General features: G+C 42.0%; 1 protein-coding gene across 4 annotated transcripts in view; it reads left to right on the top strand.

Moving 5' to 3' along the window:
• The window catches only part of LOC126183647 (long-chain fatty acid transport protein 1-like), a 388,944-nt gene that overhangs the window by 339,532 nt on the left and 32,357 nt on the right, over positions 1 to 17,055 (top strand). For 2 of the 4 annotated variants that reach the window (XM_049925802.1, XM_049925808.1), the window contains exons 2-3: positions 3,652 to 3,890; positions 9,607 to 9,757. In XM_049925802.1, the coding sequence (XP_049781759.1) occupies positions 3,652 to 3,890; positions 9,607 to 9,757 (390 nt within the window). Of the gene's footprint in view, positions 1 to 3,648; positions 3,891 to 9,606; positions 9,758 to 17,055 lie in introns of all 4 variants that reach the window. The other 2 variants (XM_049925794.1, XM_049925817.1) reach the window with 1 other exon arrangement.

The raw sequence follows: 17,055 nt of genomic DNA, 5'->3' as shown, positions 1-17,055 counted from the left end.
TGATTTGCTGTTAAAGTTCCAAGCTGACGTTCTTAGAGGGGTCAGCCAGTATATTGCTTTCTCCCCAGTATGTCTCGCAAAAAGATCGACGAGATAAAATTCGAGCCCACACGGAGGCTTACCAGCAATAATCCCTTCCGCGAACCATACGCGACTGGAACAGGAAACTGGGAAGGCACACTGGCGCAGAAAGTACCCTCCGCCACGAAGTACAGGTGTAGATGTAAAACAATGGCAAGAAAGTGGTGCAACAATTGTCTTTGTTCTCCACAGCAAAATTGCAACTACAAGTTCCTTTTAACACCACAGTTGTATAAAATCATCCAGCCTGTGTATCAGCTGGTTTACGTTCCCTCTTTACTGACTTCTGTTTTGTGATTTATCTCTTAATATATACAATTCAGCGCAAATCATACCATTTTCTAGAAACCAAAGTCGCGAATTATGATAACTATACACACACTCGTATAAAAGAGATCCAGTACTATCGGAGAACAGTGCCGGAACAAGTTTTGCTGAAAAAGAAGCAAAATTCCTTGGCGTCAGTGGTGTCGAGAAACAGCTGATACCGTTAAAATTGGACAAAGGTCCAGGGCCCTATGGAATCCGTACCACACTCTATACTGAATTTGCGGCTAATTTAGCCCCTCTCCTAACTATATCGTAGATCCCTCGAACAAAAACTATGCAAATTTTTTTGGAAAAAAAACACAAGTCCCATCCGTCTACAAAAACGATAGTAGAAGTGACCCACAAAACGACCGTACAATATCCTTGACATCGATTTGTTGTTGAATCCTAGAACATATTCTGTGCTCTGCTACATGCCAACCAGCATGGATTCCGAACACATCTATCATGCGAAGGGCAACTCACACTTATCTCACGTGACATGCTGAAAGTCATTGATTAAGGCAGTCACGTAGATGCAGTGTTCCTTGATATTCGAAAAGCATTTGACTCAGTACCATTTCTACGTTTATTTTCAAAAGCACGATCACATGGACTATCAATTGAAATTTGTGACTGGATCAAGGACTTCTTGGTAAGGACACAACATGTTATCTTGGATGGAGAATCATCTTCAGATGTAGAAGTAACTTCTGGGAAGTGTGTTGGGACCCTTGCTGTTCACGTTATATATTAAAGACCTTCCGGACAATATTAATAGTAACCTCAGGCTTTTTGCAGACAATGCAGTTATCTGTAATGAAGTAAGATTGAAAGAAGCTGCAAAAATATAAGGTTACCTGAAGTCCGGGAACACTTTCAATTATTTACTGCACAAGAACTAAACATTTTACAGATGTCATACATATTGAATTTTTAAGAGAAACTCTGAAAGTTTTTTTACAAACATTCGATATGCGAACCACGAGTGATCCGGCAGACGTCAATACTGTAATCGAATTCTTGCCATGCCCGTCCCAGCATGGCATCGTCGACTGTGGTAGTCGCTTCCCGTATTCTATCCCGGAGCTCTGCTACATCACGTGGTAGAGGCGGTACATACTCCAGATCTTTAACGTGTCCCCACAGAAAAAAGTCACACGGAGTGAGATCTGGTGATCGGCGAGGCCATTTCATGAAACAGCTGTCCCTTTCTGTAACACGGCCGATCCATCGATACGGCTGCTCCGTGTTCAGGTACCCAAGAACTTCACGATGAAAATGAGGTGGAGCCCCATCCTGCTGAAAGATGAACGGAGAGTCCGATTGCATTTGAGGCATCAGCCATTGCCGCAACATGTCCAAATAGGAATACCCAGTGACAGTGCTCTCGCGAAGAAGAATGGCCCGTACAGTTTTCGACGTGACAAGGCACAAAAAAACATTTACCTTTGGGGAATCACGCACAAATTCAGTGCATTCGTGTGGATACTTTGTACCCCAGGTTCGACAATTATGCATGTTCATTTTCCCATTAGTGTGAAAAGTAGCTTCGTCGCCAAAAATTAAGCGATCAAGAATGCCATCCCCATCCTCATTCAGTTGCAACTGTGAACAACACTCAAAACGCTTGTCTTTGGCGTCGTCATTGAGCTTCTGCACTAGCTCCAATTTGAATGGTTTCAAAGATAGCTTCTGTCGCAGGACTTTCCACACTGTCATTGGGGCCATTTCGAGTTCACGGTATGCACGACGTACAGACTTCTTTGGACTCCTTATGAATGTTTCTCGTACGCGCTCCACATTCCCTTCTCTCACACTGGGATGTCCGCTTCTCTTTACCGAACACAAACAACCCGTCGTAACGAATTCGTTGTGCCTGTGGTAAATGGCCTTCCTTGTTGGTGGCTTCTTGCCGTACTTCTAAACATCCGCCGCGCGGAGTGACCGAGCGGTTTGAGGCGCCATGTCACGGATTACGCGGCCCCTCCCGCCGGAGGTCCGAGTGCTCCCTCGGGGACAGGTGTCTGTGTTGTTCTTAGCATAAGTTAGTTTAAGTAGTGTGTAAGTCTAGGGACCGATGACCTCGGCAGTTTGGTCCCTTAGGAATTCACACACATTTGAACATTTTTTTCTAAATATCCGTTGAAGAGCTGTAGCACACGTGTTTTTGTCGAACTCAAACACACAGAAAGGTCGCTCCGCACCTGAAGTCGCCATGTTTGCAGCTAGCGCTGACTATCGGCAAACTACCAAACTACACTGTGGCGGTATACACGGAAAAAAGTTTCAGGTTTCTCTTCAAAATGACATATCATATATATATATATATATATATATATATATATATATATATATATATATATAATGTTTAGTTCTTGTGCAATAAATAATTGGAAGTGTTCCTATACTTTATGTAAATCCTGTCTTCAGTCAGATCTTGATCAGATTTAAAAGTGGTGCAAAGATCTTCAGAATAGTAAAATTTTGCGCTTCACAAAGCAAAAAACTTTGTATCCTATAACTACAATATCAGTGAGTTACAGTTGGAATCGGCCAGCTCATACAAATACCTGGGTGTAATACTTTGTAAGGATGTAAAATGGAATGATCGACATAGGCTCAGTAGTGGTAAAGCAAGCGTAGACTTCAGTTTATTGGTAAAATGCACGGGAAGCGCAATCAGTCTACAAAGGATATTGCTTACAAATCATTTGTGCTACCCATTCTAGAACTCTACTCAAATGGGTGGGACCTGTACCAAATAGGGCTAACAGGAGATATCGAATGTATATAGAGAAGGGCATCACGAATGGTCACAGGTTTGTTTGACCTGTGGGAGAGTGTCACAGAGATGCTGAAGAAACTGGACTGACAGATTCTTGAAGATAGACGTAAACTATCCCGAGAAAGGCTACGAACAAAGTTTCATGAACTATCTTTAAATGATGACTCTAGGTATACACGACAACCCTCTAAGTATAGCTGACATAGGCATCGTGAGGACAACATTAGATTAATCACGGTACCTTCAGAGCCATTCAGTCAATCATTCTTCCCGCGCTCCGTACAGAATGTAACGGGAATAGTCCCTAATAACTAGTACAATGATTTGCAGAATATAGCTGTAGATAAAGATGTGTTGCAATGCGATGGACTTCTGTTGTTCATTTATTAGTTTAGATTATATGAAAATAACAGCTTTCTGTCAGATCGTTAGGCAGAAGCGGAGTGCGATGAGGCGCGGCATTGTTGCAGCAGGAGCGGGACTTGGAAGGCGGTGGGTGTTGCGCGGGGCGGCGGGGGCGCGCGTGTCGGCTGGCGGCCGTGATGCTGGTGGTGGGCGCGGCGGTGTGCGCGTGCGCGGCCGCCATCTGGCTGCTGCTCGGCCCCATCAACCTGGTGCAGCTCGTGCTGGTCGCCGCCGTCGCCTACCTGGCGGCCAGCGGCGGCTTCCACTGGCTCTACGTCGCCGCGCTTACGGCGCCCAGGGACATCAAGTCAGTAGCCTTATTTTTAATTTTTCAAATACTCCTCTCAGTAGCATAGGTTTCGATCCGATAGTTTCAGTCGGCGAGAGAAGCTCCTTGACAGTTTCAATGGGCTTGGCGCGGCTGCTTCTCACTTCTACCTGAACGCATCACATAATGCGCTTTTACGTGCTTCCCAATGTCAACACTACAGTGTTTTTTTTGTGTTTTTTTTCCTTCGTTGTCATTTCATTCCTCAGCTGAGGTGGGCCAGCAGCGGCCTACATACGCCACTCTTCGGCCAAAAGACACAACGTACATACACGGAAGACATATAAAACGTAAAAAACATGGTAAACACATGATAAACACTGTACAAGAAAGCAGAAGTCGTTCGACTGAAGGCACTGTACGTGAACGGTGGCACCAGTTGAACAGACAGACATCCACGTGGAGACGTGAACGTAGTAGAAAACACTGATGAAGACACTGTACGCAAACGGAGAGACACTGATGCACAGAAAACACGATCGTCGGCGAAGCACTCACACTGACGAAGGGGGGGGGGGGGGCTGCCTCCAGATCAAAGGGAAAGGTAGCAGGGTGGGAAGGAGGGGGGGGGGTGGAGCCAGTGAGAGAAAGAAGGAAGAGTAGTGGGGTGGAGAGAGGGGAGTGGTTGGAAGCCCAGGGAGAGGGGTGGGAGCGGGAGACGTGGGAGAGAGGGGGGGAAGGAAGGTGAGAAGGGAGAGAGGGAGCCCTGGGGGAAAAAGGAGAAGAATGAGAGGGGAGAGTCAGAGCTGATAGGAGGGGTAGATGGACAGGACAAGGACATCATCAAGGAGGGGGAGTTGGCAGAAGCAACCTTGGGAGAGGGTACGGAGGGTGTGAAGATGGAGAGCAGGTGAGGTGCAAGAATACAGGTGGGGCAGCGGGCTGGGATGGGTGGGACAAGCGGGTGTGGGGGATCGAGCTTGCAGGAGGTGTAAAGGATCCGTACCTGTATGAGAAAAAGGAGAAGGTGCGGGAAGGGAATCGAGTCGTATAGGATCTGCGGGGGGGATGGGAGACGGATGCGATAGTCGAGGCAGAGCGTGTGGCACTCGAGGATTTGGAGGGACTTATAGTAGGTGGGAGGGTCAGAGATCCAGGTGGGATGGGCATAACAGAGGATGAGGCGGATGAGGGTTCTGTAAGTGTGGGGAATGATGTAGGGGTCCAGACCCCATGTGCGGTCAGAAAGGAGTTTGAGGAGGCAGAGTCGAGAACGTGCCTTGGCTCAAATCACCTGGAGATGGGGAGGGGGTGGTTTTGCCTACAATGATTGCCCGACTACAGTGTTGTCGCAGCTGTAGAGACGTTTGTGCGCAGCCATTTGCATTGAGGAGTAGAAAGCTGGCAACAACGCTACGAGTTGTGAACTTCTCTCGCCTACTCTGCTACAGTTGCAAATGCACTGACGAGAAAAAAATTGTAACACCAAGAAGGAGTTGTCTAACATAAACTAAAATTGGTAGGCCTCTTTCTTTATCTAAAAGATGATGTCTACTCGAATTTCACACCAGTTGCATAAAAGTACGCTAGTAGCGCAAACCGGATTTGGCTTAAATACGTGCTGTAATGGTTGTGAGCGTCAGTTGTCTTTGAGATTGTACGTCGTGAGTTGACGTTAGTCAAGAACGCTTTTAAAGCGACAAAGACATTATTATCAACACCTCACTCAGTTTGAGTGAGATCACGTAATGGGGCTAAAAGAAGCTGGACATTACTTCTGCGATATTGCAGAAAGACTTGGCAGGAATGTAGCCACTGTACACGATTACTGGTAGCGGTGATCATGAGAATGTATAGACACGAGAAGACTGGGCTCTGGATGCCACAAGACACTACTGAAGGGAAAGACTATCGGGTTCAGTGCATGGCTCTGGATCACTGTACTGCATCTGCAGTGGCAATTTGAACAGTAGTTCGTCCCATAGTGACACAACAAACTGTTACAAATTGGTTAATATTTTGAAGACTGCTCTGAGCCAGATGCCCTATAGTGCACATTCCACTGACCCGAAACCTCCGTCATTTGCTACTTAAGTGGTGTCAAGTGAGAACTCACTAGAGGGCCGGGTGGAGGTCTGTTGTGTTTTCTGATGAAAGCTGGTTCTGCCTCAGTGCCAGGGATGGCTGTGTGTTGATTAGAAAGTGACCAGTTGAGGGGGTGCAACCAACCTTTCTGCATGCTAGGCACTCTGGACCTACACCTGGAGTTGAGGTCTGGGTTACAGTTTTGTACAACACCAGGAGAACTCTCGTGGTTATCCCACACAATGCAACTGCAAATTTGTACATCAGTCTCGTTATTCGACCTGTTGTGCTAGCATTCATGAACAGTATAACACAGGGGCTCTCCTAACTGGATAACGCTTGCCCACATATCGCTGTTAAAAGCCGACATGCTCTACAGAGTGCCGGCATGTCACCTTGGGCTGATCGATGACCAGCTCTGTCTCCATCTGAACACATATGGGACATCATCATCATCAGACAACAACTCTAGCATCATCCAGAATGGGCATTAATTGTCCCTGTATTGACTGACGAAGTACAACACATACGGAACTCCCGCCCACAAACTAACATCCATCACATTTACAACACAATATATGCACGTTTGCATTCAACATTTTGGCAGTTACACCAGTTATTATTCTACTAGCATTTCACATTTGCAATGGCTTATTTCTTGCTTAGATTAACCTGTGATCTTGCGACGGTTAAATATGTTACCTATACAAATATATTTCAGAAATTCCATTATTCTACATTCATTTCTTCATTGTTGCAATTTGTTCTCTTTCAGCATATTTTGAACTTTGCACAATCCATACTCGAATTGTGGCTCTGTGGCTAAATGCTACATTACAAATGTGATAATCTAGGTTTCAGTTCCCTGGTGGTCATAGACAGGCAGGAAGAAAGGAAGGTTAGGGTTTAACATCCTATTAACTCGAGGTCATTAGGGATGGATCACAAGCTCGGATTGTTGATGGATGAGGAAAGAAATCAGTTTACCCTTTCACTGGAACCATCCCAACATTTGCTTGAAGCAATTTAGAGAAATCATGGAAAATCTAAATCTGAATGACCAGTGTGATTTGAACTGTTGTCCTCTTGAATCTAAGTCCAGTGTGCTGACCACTGCACCACCTAACTTGGTGGCAGAAAAAACTGTTATATTTTATTGTGTCCATTGTCACTGTGAATGAACTAGCCTGACTTTTTTTTGTATCAGCACACTGTCCAACAGCTCTACAAGGAATGGTGTATCACTCACAGCAATTGAAGACAGCATAAGAACAGGAAATGTAAAAATATCCTAACTGACACACGACGGAGATGAGTTTTGAGTCTGATCATTGACAATCGTTTTCAAATGCAACAGGAATTGCTACCATAAGTAAATGCAGACCTGTCTCGGCCAGTTTCCAGGCAAACATTGTGAAGGAAACTGCATGCAATGAACATTTAGAGACAGGTATCTTGCAAATGGCCATTGTTTGCAGCAGCAGGTGAAGCTGCACTGCCTCCAATGGGCCGCACAATATAGAAACTCGACAGTAGCAGACTGGAGGCTAATTTTGTCCAAAGAGGAGCAGTTTTTGCCTGTGTTCAAATGATCCAAGAGATAAGGGTCACCAATGACCCAATGAGGTGTTTAGCCCGAAGTGTGTGGAGTTCAGGACAGTGGTGGTTATGTGATATTTTTGGGGTGTTTTTGGTACCATGACTTTAGGCCATACCTTTGGATTACCATGAACAAGAACCAGGATATTTATTTCAGCATTCTCCATTAACAAACCTTCTTCTGTGTAGTCATGGTAAGTATGTTGAGAACATTCCCACCTTCCAAGATGACTGAGGCTGTGTTCACAGGGCTGCACCCCATCCCACCTAGGCTGTCCCACAAAATCATTTAATCTCGATCATATATAAAACATCTGGGATTATAAGTTCATAGGCTTTTTCAGTCAGTGTCAATTTGAATTTGTGTTTGAATCCAGGGGTAGCTCACTGTTTAAATCTACAAGGAAGTTTCAGTCCTCAAAATTTTTTGGAATATCTTCTCTTTCGTGCCATCATGCATAAACATCTTTGGAAGATACTTTATAAGATGAACACTTGCGTATGAAGGACCTTTATTAACAACTCTATTTGTGTGGTATACTTCACGGCTTAGCTTTACATTTGTCATTTGAATGGATGTTGTTACTTGTAATGTATTACCTTATTATTAAAAGAACTATTATTCTGTCATGTACAGAGATGAAAATGTTTATAAATTTTTGCATTTTGCAAGGCAGTTATGCATGAGTAAGTTTTTTCAATCCTAATTTTTTATTGTTACAGAAATTATTTTTTGATATTGGTGTTAGTTTCTCCATATTGTAATTTCATACTGTTAAGTAAGGTTCAGAAACACCTTGGTAGACTCTACCTCTAAGTTTGTTTGCTGGCATACTGTGCATGTTACTTCATAATAAATATTACAGAGTATAATTTACTTTTCCAGAAAGAATACTGTCTGTAGCTGCATTGCGTTCATAAGACAATTTATTGAGATAGCAGCAAGTGAAAGCAAAATAAGCTCTGTGGTGAACCAATAAAGTACGTGCTAGTTACAGGGCACATGTATGAAAAGCAGCATGGTTCACAGTGTAGTACTTTCAATAGGAGATAAGTTTCAAGCTCTTTAAGTGGGCAAAAATAACATATTGTATTTTACTGTATTGATACTGTCATAGATCCTCTATCTCTCTATCTCTTTATCTTTGTTACTGTCCTTGTCCCTTTTTCTTTACTTCAAATAATTGTATGTGTAGTGGACTGACAAGACAGCCAGTCCACAGTGACGGGTAACCGAAAGGCACGCGTTTACACACGCCGGCTGGCGTTAGGTCTGAAACAGGATACGTAATGAATGCTATAAAGAAAAGTACGTAGCTGCTGGAATACTTAACTTTAATCCATCATTTGTATACAACATTCTTGATGATACAAGTGAGACTCTCTCTAGAAATGGTTAATGGCGCCTTGCTAGGTCGTAGCCATGGACTTAGCTGAAGGCTATTCTAACTATCTCTCGGTTAATGAGAGAAAGGCTTCATCAGTGTAGTCGCTAGCAAAGTCGTCGTACAACTGGGGCGAGTGCTAGTATGTCTCTCTAGACCTGCCGTGTGGTGGCGCTCGGTCTGCGATTACTGACAGTGGCGACATGCGGGTCCGACATGTACTAATGGACCGCGGCCGATTTAAAGCTACCACCTAGCAAGTGTGGTGTCTGGCGGTGACACCACAGTATGCATCTCTACAGTGCATTCTGTTAAGTTTAAATTCCCTTGCACATTGTTCCAATTGCAGAAACAGGAGACACAAAAATACTTACCTCCAATTTTTTTCAGTCTAATACTTATTTCTCTTGTTTATCCATCGACTGTCACTCATCCTAAAATATTGATTTTTGGTAATTTTCATTTTTATGTAATTTATTTATTCATCCAGCAATGACCTGATTAATGATATAAAATCTGCCATCACAATGAAATGAAAATAAATAGGTCAAATATGGACACGTAGTGTATATAAATACCAACATCTTAAAACAGTTACTGACATATTTTGGTAACTAGCATCATAGTCTACCAGTCATATGCATGATATTACATGAATAGCACAAATAGTACATTTTTCCTTCCAGAGCCTTGACAAGATTCATCTGTTTGAAGCTGCAAGTGCGTAGTCATATGAAGAAGAACATATCGATTGGGGAAATTTTCCAGCAGCATGCCAAGAAGCACCCAAACAAGCCTTGCCTGCTGTTTGAAGATGAGGAATGGACATTTGGCCAGGTACTGCAAACTATCAATAGTAATAAATATTAATATTAAATCTGGAGCTATCATTGCAACAATTTGGATGCAGGGAACTCAAATTAACATTACTCATTACTGGTACTAAACTAAGAAAGATGGGAGACACATACAAACTACATAAAAACTGAACCTGTCAGGTAATTTCAAAATTTTATTCAAATGTTATGGGTTTCTGTGCAAATTTCTACTGATTGGTCCTCTGTTTATTCTCATGATGTCTGATGGAGTTACGGAGGACATTTTAATGTCGGTTGGTCGCACTGCAAGAATCATTTGCTGTAAGTGGAATGCAGTTCCTGGCATTATATGATGGTACTTTACCCAAAGAGATAAGCCAATATATCTCATGGACTAGGTCAAGAGCTTCAGTCTGGTGCTAACTCTTGCACTGCATTCTTATTTTGTTATCTCATTGTTGGTTCCATTTTATACTTTAGTCTGTTAATGAGTGGCAGGTGACAACATAGTTAAGTGTGTGGGTTAGTTCCTGCTGTATGTTACATAAATACTGTGTTCAAGTTGTTAATGCTCCCATGGAATAAAGTTGTGTTGAGTCTGCTGGGCTTGTTGTACTTGTATCTAATTACAACACAATCGGTGACAAGTGTGGTCCTGTTGTCTATGCAAATTTCTACTCTGATTGGTCCTCTGTTTATACTCACAATGGCTGATGGAGATACGGAGGACATTTTAATGTCGGTTGGTCGAACTGCATGAATCATTTGCCACAGCAATTCGCCATCAGTCGCAAATGCTTCTGTTTTGTCTAGTCAGCATGCTCCTCAGTCTGTGTCACCTGCTGTTTTGCCCTCTGCAGCACCCATGGTTTTTCTGCCTCCCTTTCCTATATACAGTGGTTCTGTTGAGGAATGGGACACACATGAAAAATGTCTACAGCAGCACTTTCAAGGTTTTGCGATCAATGACACTCTTTTATGCCATGCCTTGTTCCTTTAATGAATATTGCCAAGAATGTATCAAGTCCTATGTCAACTCTCCTCTTTGCAGGATCTGTCTTCTTTAATGTCTGTCCAAATGTATGAACTTCTTTCAAAATAAATGTTATTGGATCCCGGGTTGAGTTTTATCACTGTAGGAAGCAGCCACACCAACCCTATCGGGCAGGGGTGGCTGAATTCTAGTGGTTATGCCATCATTGTCATTTTGTGTCCAATGCACATAAAGAGCCATATTCTGATTAGATTATGAGAGATGCAATCATTCATTTAAGTCTGGATCATGAGGTTTGAAAGCGTGCCCTCCAGTGTGAAAATCCATCCATCTCAAAGGTTTAAGCTGTTTCACAGTCAATCGAGGTGTCACGAGCTGTGGTTAACCAAATTGAGTCAAGGTGTGAGATATCAGCAATCGTACCCTCTTCTCCACACCAGCTTTAGATAGTTTGCAGGGGGAAGACATGGTCGCAACAATCTGCACACAATTGCAGCATCAAGGCAACTGGCCTCACTTCCAGCATCAGCCACATTAACGAAGTAAACAGACCAGTAAAGAGCAACATACACATTCCACGTTACTGTCCTGCTGTTACTGTTTCATTAACTATGAGCTCCCAGACTGCCTGAAATACTGGGTTACCTATCATAATTACAACAGAAAAGGTCATACTGCTTCTGTTTGTAATGTAAAAATTCAGCACAACAATCTGGATGCGGATATGGACATAAATATTGTATGAGATATTTCTGCAGCACCAAACAAATTTTTCATTGATGTTACGGTTTTTCATCAAGTTCTGCACATACAAGAGGATACAGGAACTATGGAAATCTTTTTAAATTCACATGCTTACATAGACTTAGGCTCCCCTCTGCTTCTCCCTGTGTCATGAAAGTTAGTGAATTACAATAAACATAGTATTCCTCTTCTCAGCCAATTCTCTGCCCAAGTGACCCACAAGTCAGTAGTCCAGTCACTAAATTTCTTGTTGCAGATATTGTATGCACAAAGGATCTTTTTTGATTAGATCCTTTTAAGTTGTTTGGTTTTACCATTTCAGATGAAGTGAATTTAGTACTTGGACAAGTGCCATATACACCATTAGATGCATTATGTTCTGAGTTTTCCTCTCTCTTCTCTCTTGGATTGGGATTTGCCAGCAATTTTCAGGCACACGTTATGATGAAACCTTCTGCTTGGCCTTGTTTCTTCCAGGCCCATTTGGTTCCAGTGGTACTCAGAGAATACGTCTATGATGAATTACACAGCCTTATGGTGTCTGGCATCGTTTGGCCTATTGCATCAAGTGAATGGCATACCCTCTTAGTTATAGTAAAGAAAAAGTCAGGCCAGTTATGCCTGTGCGTGGATCTTAAAAGTTTCTGTTAATGCAAAGGCTATAGTGGATACATAGCCAGTATTGAGCCAGGACGAACACTTTGCAAAGTTATCAGATGGTCAATATTTCTCAAAAATTGATTTGTCAGTGCCTATTTAAAACTCCCTTAAGATACAGCATCACATCGTATGTTAGTTGTCAATATCCCTTTTCGACTGTACCAATACTTGCAGTTGCCTTTTGCAGTCACCAGCACAGCTCCTATTTTTCAGCATTTTTTGGAACATCTTACAGCATCTGTGCCAGGTTGTGCAAGCTATTTCGATGACATTGTAGTTTCCAATGCCTCCACTAAGGGACACTTACAAAATCTCAATATTCCTTTTTTCTGTCCTCCAAGCATCCATGATGAAGTGTAATTTAGAAAAATGTCATTTTTTTCAACCTTCTATCATTTATCTTGGGTTTGAAATTTCTTACAGGATTCTCAAACCACTGCATCAACATGTTTCTGCTATTGTGTTGTTTCCATGCCCTACATCAGTCAAAGAACTTCAGGTTGTTCTAGGCAGAGTCAACTACTACCATAAATTTTTGCATGAGGCAGTGACAGTCTGCAGATATTACATGCCTTGCTGTGTAAAGGGACTCAGTTTTGCTGACTGCCAGCTTGTGAAACTGTGTTTTCCACGTTTAAGGCCATGTTGCAGTCTGTGCCATGCTGAGTGACATTTCAATCAAGCCTTCACTTGGTCCTCATAATGGACCCTTCATAGTATGGGATTGGGGCAATACTAACTCACAGACATCCCAATGGCTCTGAGCAGCCTATTGTTTATGCCTCAAAAACACTGACTCCTGCTAAAACTAGGTACTCTCAGATAGAAAAGGAAGCTCTGGCCATTACATATGCTGTGAAGAAATTCCACGTTTTTCTCTATGTTACCAAATTCCACCCTGCCACCATTCACAAATTATTGACTTTCTAATTTAGTTGTTCTGTATTTTTACCAGATAAAGCATCACATCACATTCAACATGCAGCTCTTTTGCTTTTGCATTACAACTAAGAGATTCATTTCCGCCCTATGAATCAGCACGCAAATCCCAAACCTTGTCCCGCCTGCTGATCAGTCCAGACCTAGGATTTTATCAGGAGGAATTGCTTTGTTTCCACATTGATGTCACTGCACAGCAGACAGGTAATGGTTTTCCTGTAGCTAACACACAGATTGTGAAGGCTGCAGTTTCGGATCCCATTTTGCAGAAGATCATAACATTTGTAGAACATGGTTGGCCGTATTCACTATCTTCTTGTGCGTCCAACAACCTCCCCCCCCCCCCCCCCCCCCCCACACACACACACACACACACACACACACACACACACACACACACACACACACACAACACCCATAATTATTACACATTTTGACATCAATTCACTGTTGTGTATGGTGTTCTGCTTTTAGACATTCTGTTTATTATGTGCAGATCTTTGGGGTGTGTTATGCACAGAAGTGTTGACCCATTGACACTTGTTTTGGCATGGCTTGGATGGTGGCGTTAGCCACATGGATGCCTCCTGTGCACAGTGTTCAATGCACCAAGCAGGTCTGCAGGCATCATTGCCTCCTTGACTAAGGCCGTCACATTTCAATGGCACCTTTCTCAATGCTTATTGGCCATTGGTCATTGACATATATTCTTGTATTCTGCATGTTGCTTGTGTGTTTCCACATCTGCAGCTGCCATCATTCCACCCTCGCTCAAAATTTTTTCACTCAAAGGCTTGCCCATGATGTTAGGGTCCAATAATGGTTCACAATTTCCACTGTAAGAGCTTGTAGCATTTTGCAATTCCTGTGGTATCTGTCACATCCTGGAGCTGCCCTTCCATCCACAATCTAATGGTGAGGTAGAATACCTAAAGAAAACGTTCAAAATTCAAATGGAAAGTATGTTGCCAATTGTTCATCTGACATTACCTTCCATCAGTTTCTCTCCTCATACCATTTCACACTGTTCTGCAAGAAGAATCCGGTGGAGCCACTCGAGATGTGCCAGCTGAGGACAGTGATACACCTCCTGCATCCTCCAACTGGACATCAGCCTGTGCAGCCACCACACACTGTTTCAGATGTTGCCCTAAATGGATTCCAGCTGTCATTGAAAGACAAAGTCTGCAACAAATGGGGTTCCACCACTCGTTCCTGAGTGACCGCCGATACCAGTATCGTCAGCACTCCGAGCACCATCACCAGAGCTGATGCCCGAGGTCAACATGGAAACAGTCCCAGCGTAGCCAGTGTTACCATATGGTTTTTGACCCTGGAAGGTGGGCACAGAAAGTGTCTGTGGCTGAACCACTTCATACCGTATGCTCCCATTGCAGCACACCTTAGCCAGAACACTCAAAGAATGAGGGGGACGTTTCAAGGCTCTGCAATATCCCTAAGAGAGGAGAAACACAGTGACATGCCTGCATTCTTTCAAAAGGTCGCGCTTGCAGCATTGTTATATCGCCGCATGCCCCAGCCTATTTATGGCTAGCCGAGCTACGTTTGACCTCTGGTTTCTATGTGTATTGCTACAGCTCTTTGTGAACATAATTAGTTCCTGCTGAATGTTACTTAAATACTGTGTTCAAGTTGTTAATGCTTCCATGGAATAAATTTGTGTACAGTATGCTAGTCATATTATACTTATACCTAATTAGAATACTATTTTAATTATAATTAAAAATAATATACAAATCTATCAAACACGCAAATAATTGAAATGGCAAGATGTTAAATAAGTTATTGTAAACATTCTACACTATGACCATGACGGTCATTTGTGAAAAATAAATAATGCCATCTTAATTTCATGCCAGAAAAATCATTTGCATCTTTACAATTTTTTTCTTTTACATAGTAATCCTCTGAATGTAATAGCTCTCATTGTTTCACAGAAGTTCTGTGAGATTTAAAATTAACTGTCTTATTTGCCACAAAACCAGTTCCTCTAGTTCATTATTTCCACAAATAATTGTTGAAATGTCAATCCAAAATACTAGAATGTAATGAATAAATCAACACTCATGACAACAATTTTTTGTAATTGTTGAATGATGTGGCAGTACACACAAGTAATTATTTATGGTAGTTTAGATTTATGAATTATAACTATATTTTATGCATGTAGTAGCTCTCATTTTGCAAATTTGAAACAATGAAAAATTGCTGAGAATATTATCTGAAAAATAAACTAGATGTGCTAGGTGTGACATTCTCTCATTCTGAAAGCATGTGGAATTGTCCCCCTTAACAGAGTGGTTTTAAGCTGTTATACTGTGTGATAGTTTCAGGAGTGAAATATGACGGTGGATCAAAAGGTAAAAAACAAGACTTCTGTGAGAAAAAGTTTATTCAAGAAATCAGAGAGATACACAAAGTTATAAAAGCACTAGTATGTAATAAGTTCCTCACAGTCACCAGGATTGTCTAAGCACTTGCCCCATTGAAAAATCAATCTGTTGAAACTGCCATAAAAGCAATCAGCATCCAGATCAAGAAGCTACTCAACTACAGCCTTCTGAATGTCTGCTTCTGACGAGCTGACAGGCCAAGTGCTTCTTTAATAATCCAAAGAAATGAAAATCACTTGATGCAAGATCAGGGATGTACAAAGTGAGTTCTAATACAGTCAATCAGAGATGTCACACTAAATCACTTGTATCTAAGGCATGCACTCATGTGTCGTTGTTTAACAATGCAACACCTTTTTCAAAGTACTCTTGGTTATTTCCTCTGAAATGCCTTCTGCAGCTGTTCTAACATGGCACTATAACCGACATCATTAACAATCTCTCCATGGGTGAGGAAATCGACCAGTAGCATACTCTGCATGTCCCAAAACATTGTAGGCTTACTTCCTTTGTGGACTGATTAGAAGTTCTTATGGGGGTTGAGTAGGAGGAGGATGTCTCCATGACAATGATACACGCTTCATCTCAAATGTCATGTGTTGCACCCATATGTCATCCCTATGATGACTGGGTTCAGGAATGAAACATCCTGTACCTCATACCACATTAAGTGCTGAAGCAATAACACCATTTGATTGGCTTTATTCTTGTCTGACAGTTACTGCCATACCTGTCATGTCTTTCATCAGTCCAGTGTGTTATATATGATATCCATTACACTGCCAATGTCGAATTTGTGTGCAGTGTACCTTGTATGAATGTGATGGTCAGCTTGAATCAACCCTTCAACATGGCTTTACTTGTCTTGGACATCTGTTCTGCCTTTATGAAATTCCTGGGACCAGAACCACAACTGTTTTTGCAACTTTAAATTCTCTGTAAGCTGCCACGAATTGATGGTTAATTAGAGCTGGCAAATTTTTCTTTACTTGCAAGTCTTCTCACACTTCAATCTGTAACAATCTCTCTGCCAATGCCTAGATCCTGAAACTGTATTTTGAAGCATAGTGCCATAACTACCTCCGACTATCAGTGCTATTTGAAAGATTTGATTTCTTCTTCTATCTAGACATGGAACTTAATTCATACAGGACATATATACACCCATGAGAGCTCTTTGTTACCTTACATATTGAATCACATTTGTCTTTGACAATGGAAATGACTGGGATATATTGGGCAGTTTAATAACTGATGTATAAGAATCTGATGGTTACTCATAACACACATTTACACAATGCAGTGGACTAGTTTACACTTTTTTCCATGTTTAAAAATAATACCAGTACTCATATGAGGATACAGGCAATATATTTGGGTTCTCAAATTTTATCCAAGTACAAAACAGGGAAGAAAGTATATCATGAGGAGTGTTTCAATATTTCTCAGCTCTACTGAGCTATCATTAGCATTTTGTTCACAACTAAGCATAATTTTTTCTTCTGTCCCTTTTTTCACAGGTTTCTATGGCAACTCCCTTTCTCTCTCTCTGTGTCAGTTACTATG

The sequence above is a fragment of the Schistocerca cancellata genome, chromosome 1 (genome assembly GCF_023864275.1).
Source record: "Schistocerca cancellata isolate TAMUIC-IGC-003103 chromosome 1, iqSchCanc2.1, whole genome shotgun sequence".
Classification (NCBI taxonomy): domain Eukaryota; kingdom Metazoa; phylum Arthropoda; class Insecta; order Orthoptera; family Acrididae; genus Schistocerca; species Schistocerca cancellata.
The sequence above is the reverse complement of the archived record's forward strand: the minus strand, read 5'-3'. Positions and strand labels throughout refer to the sequence as shown.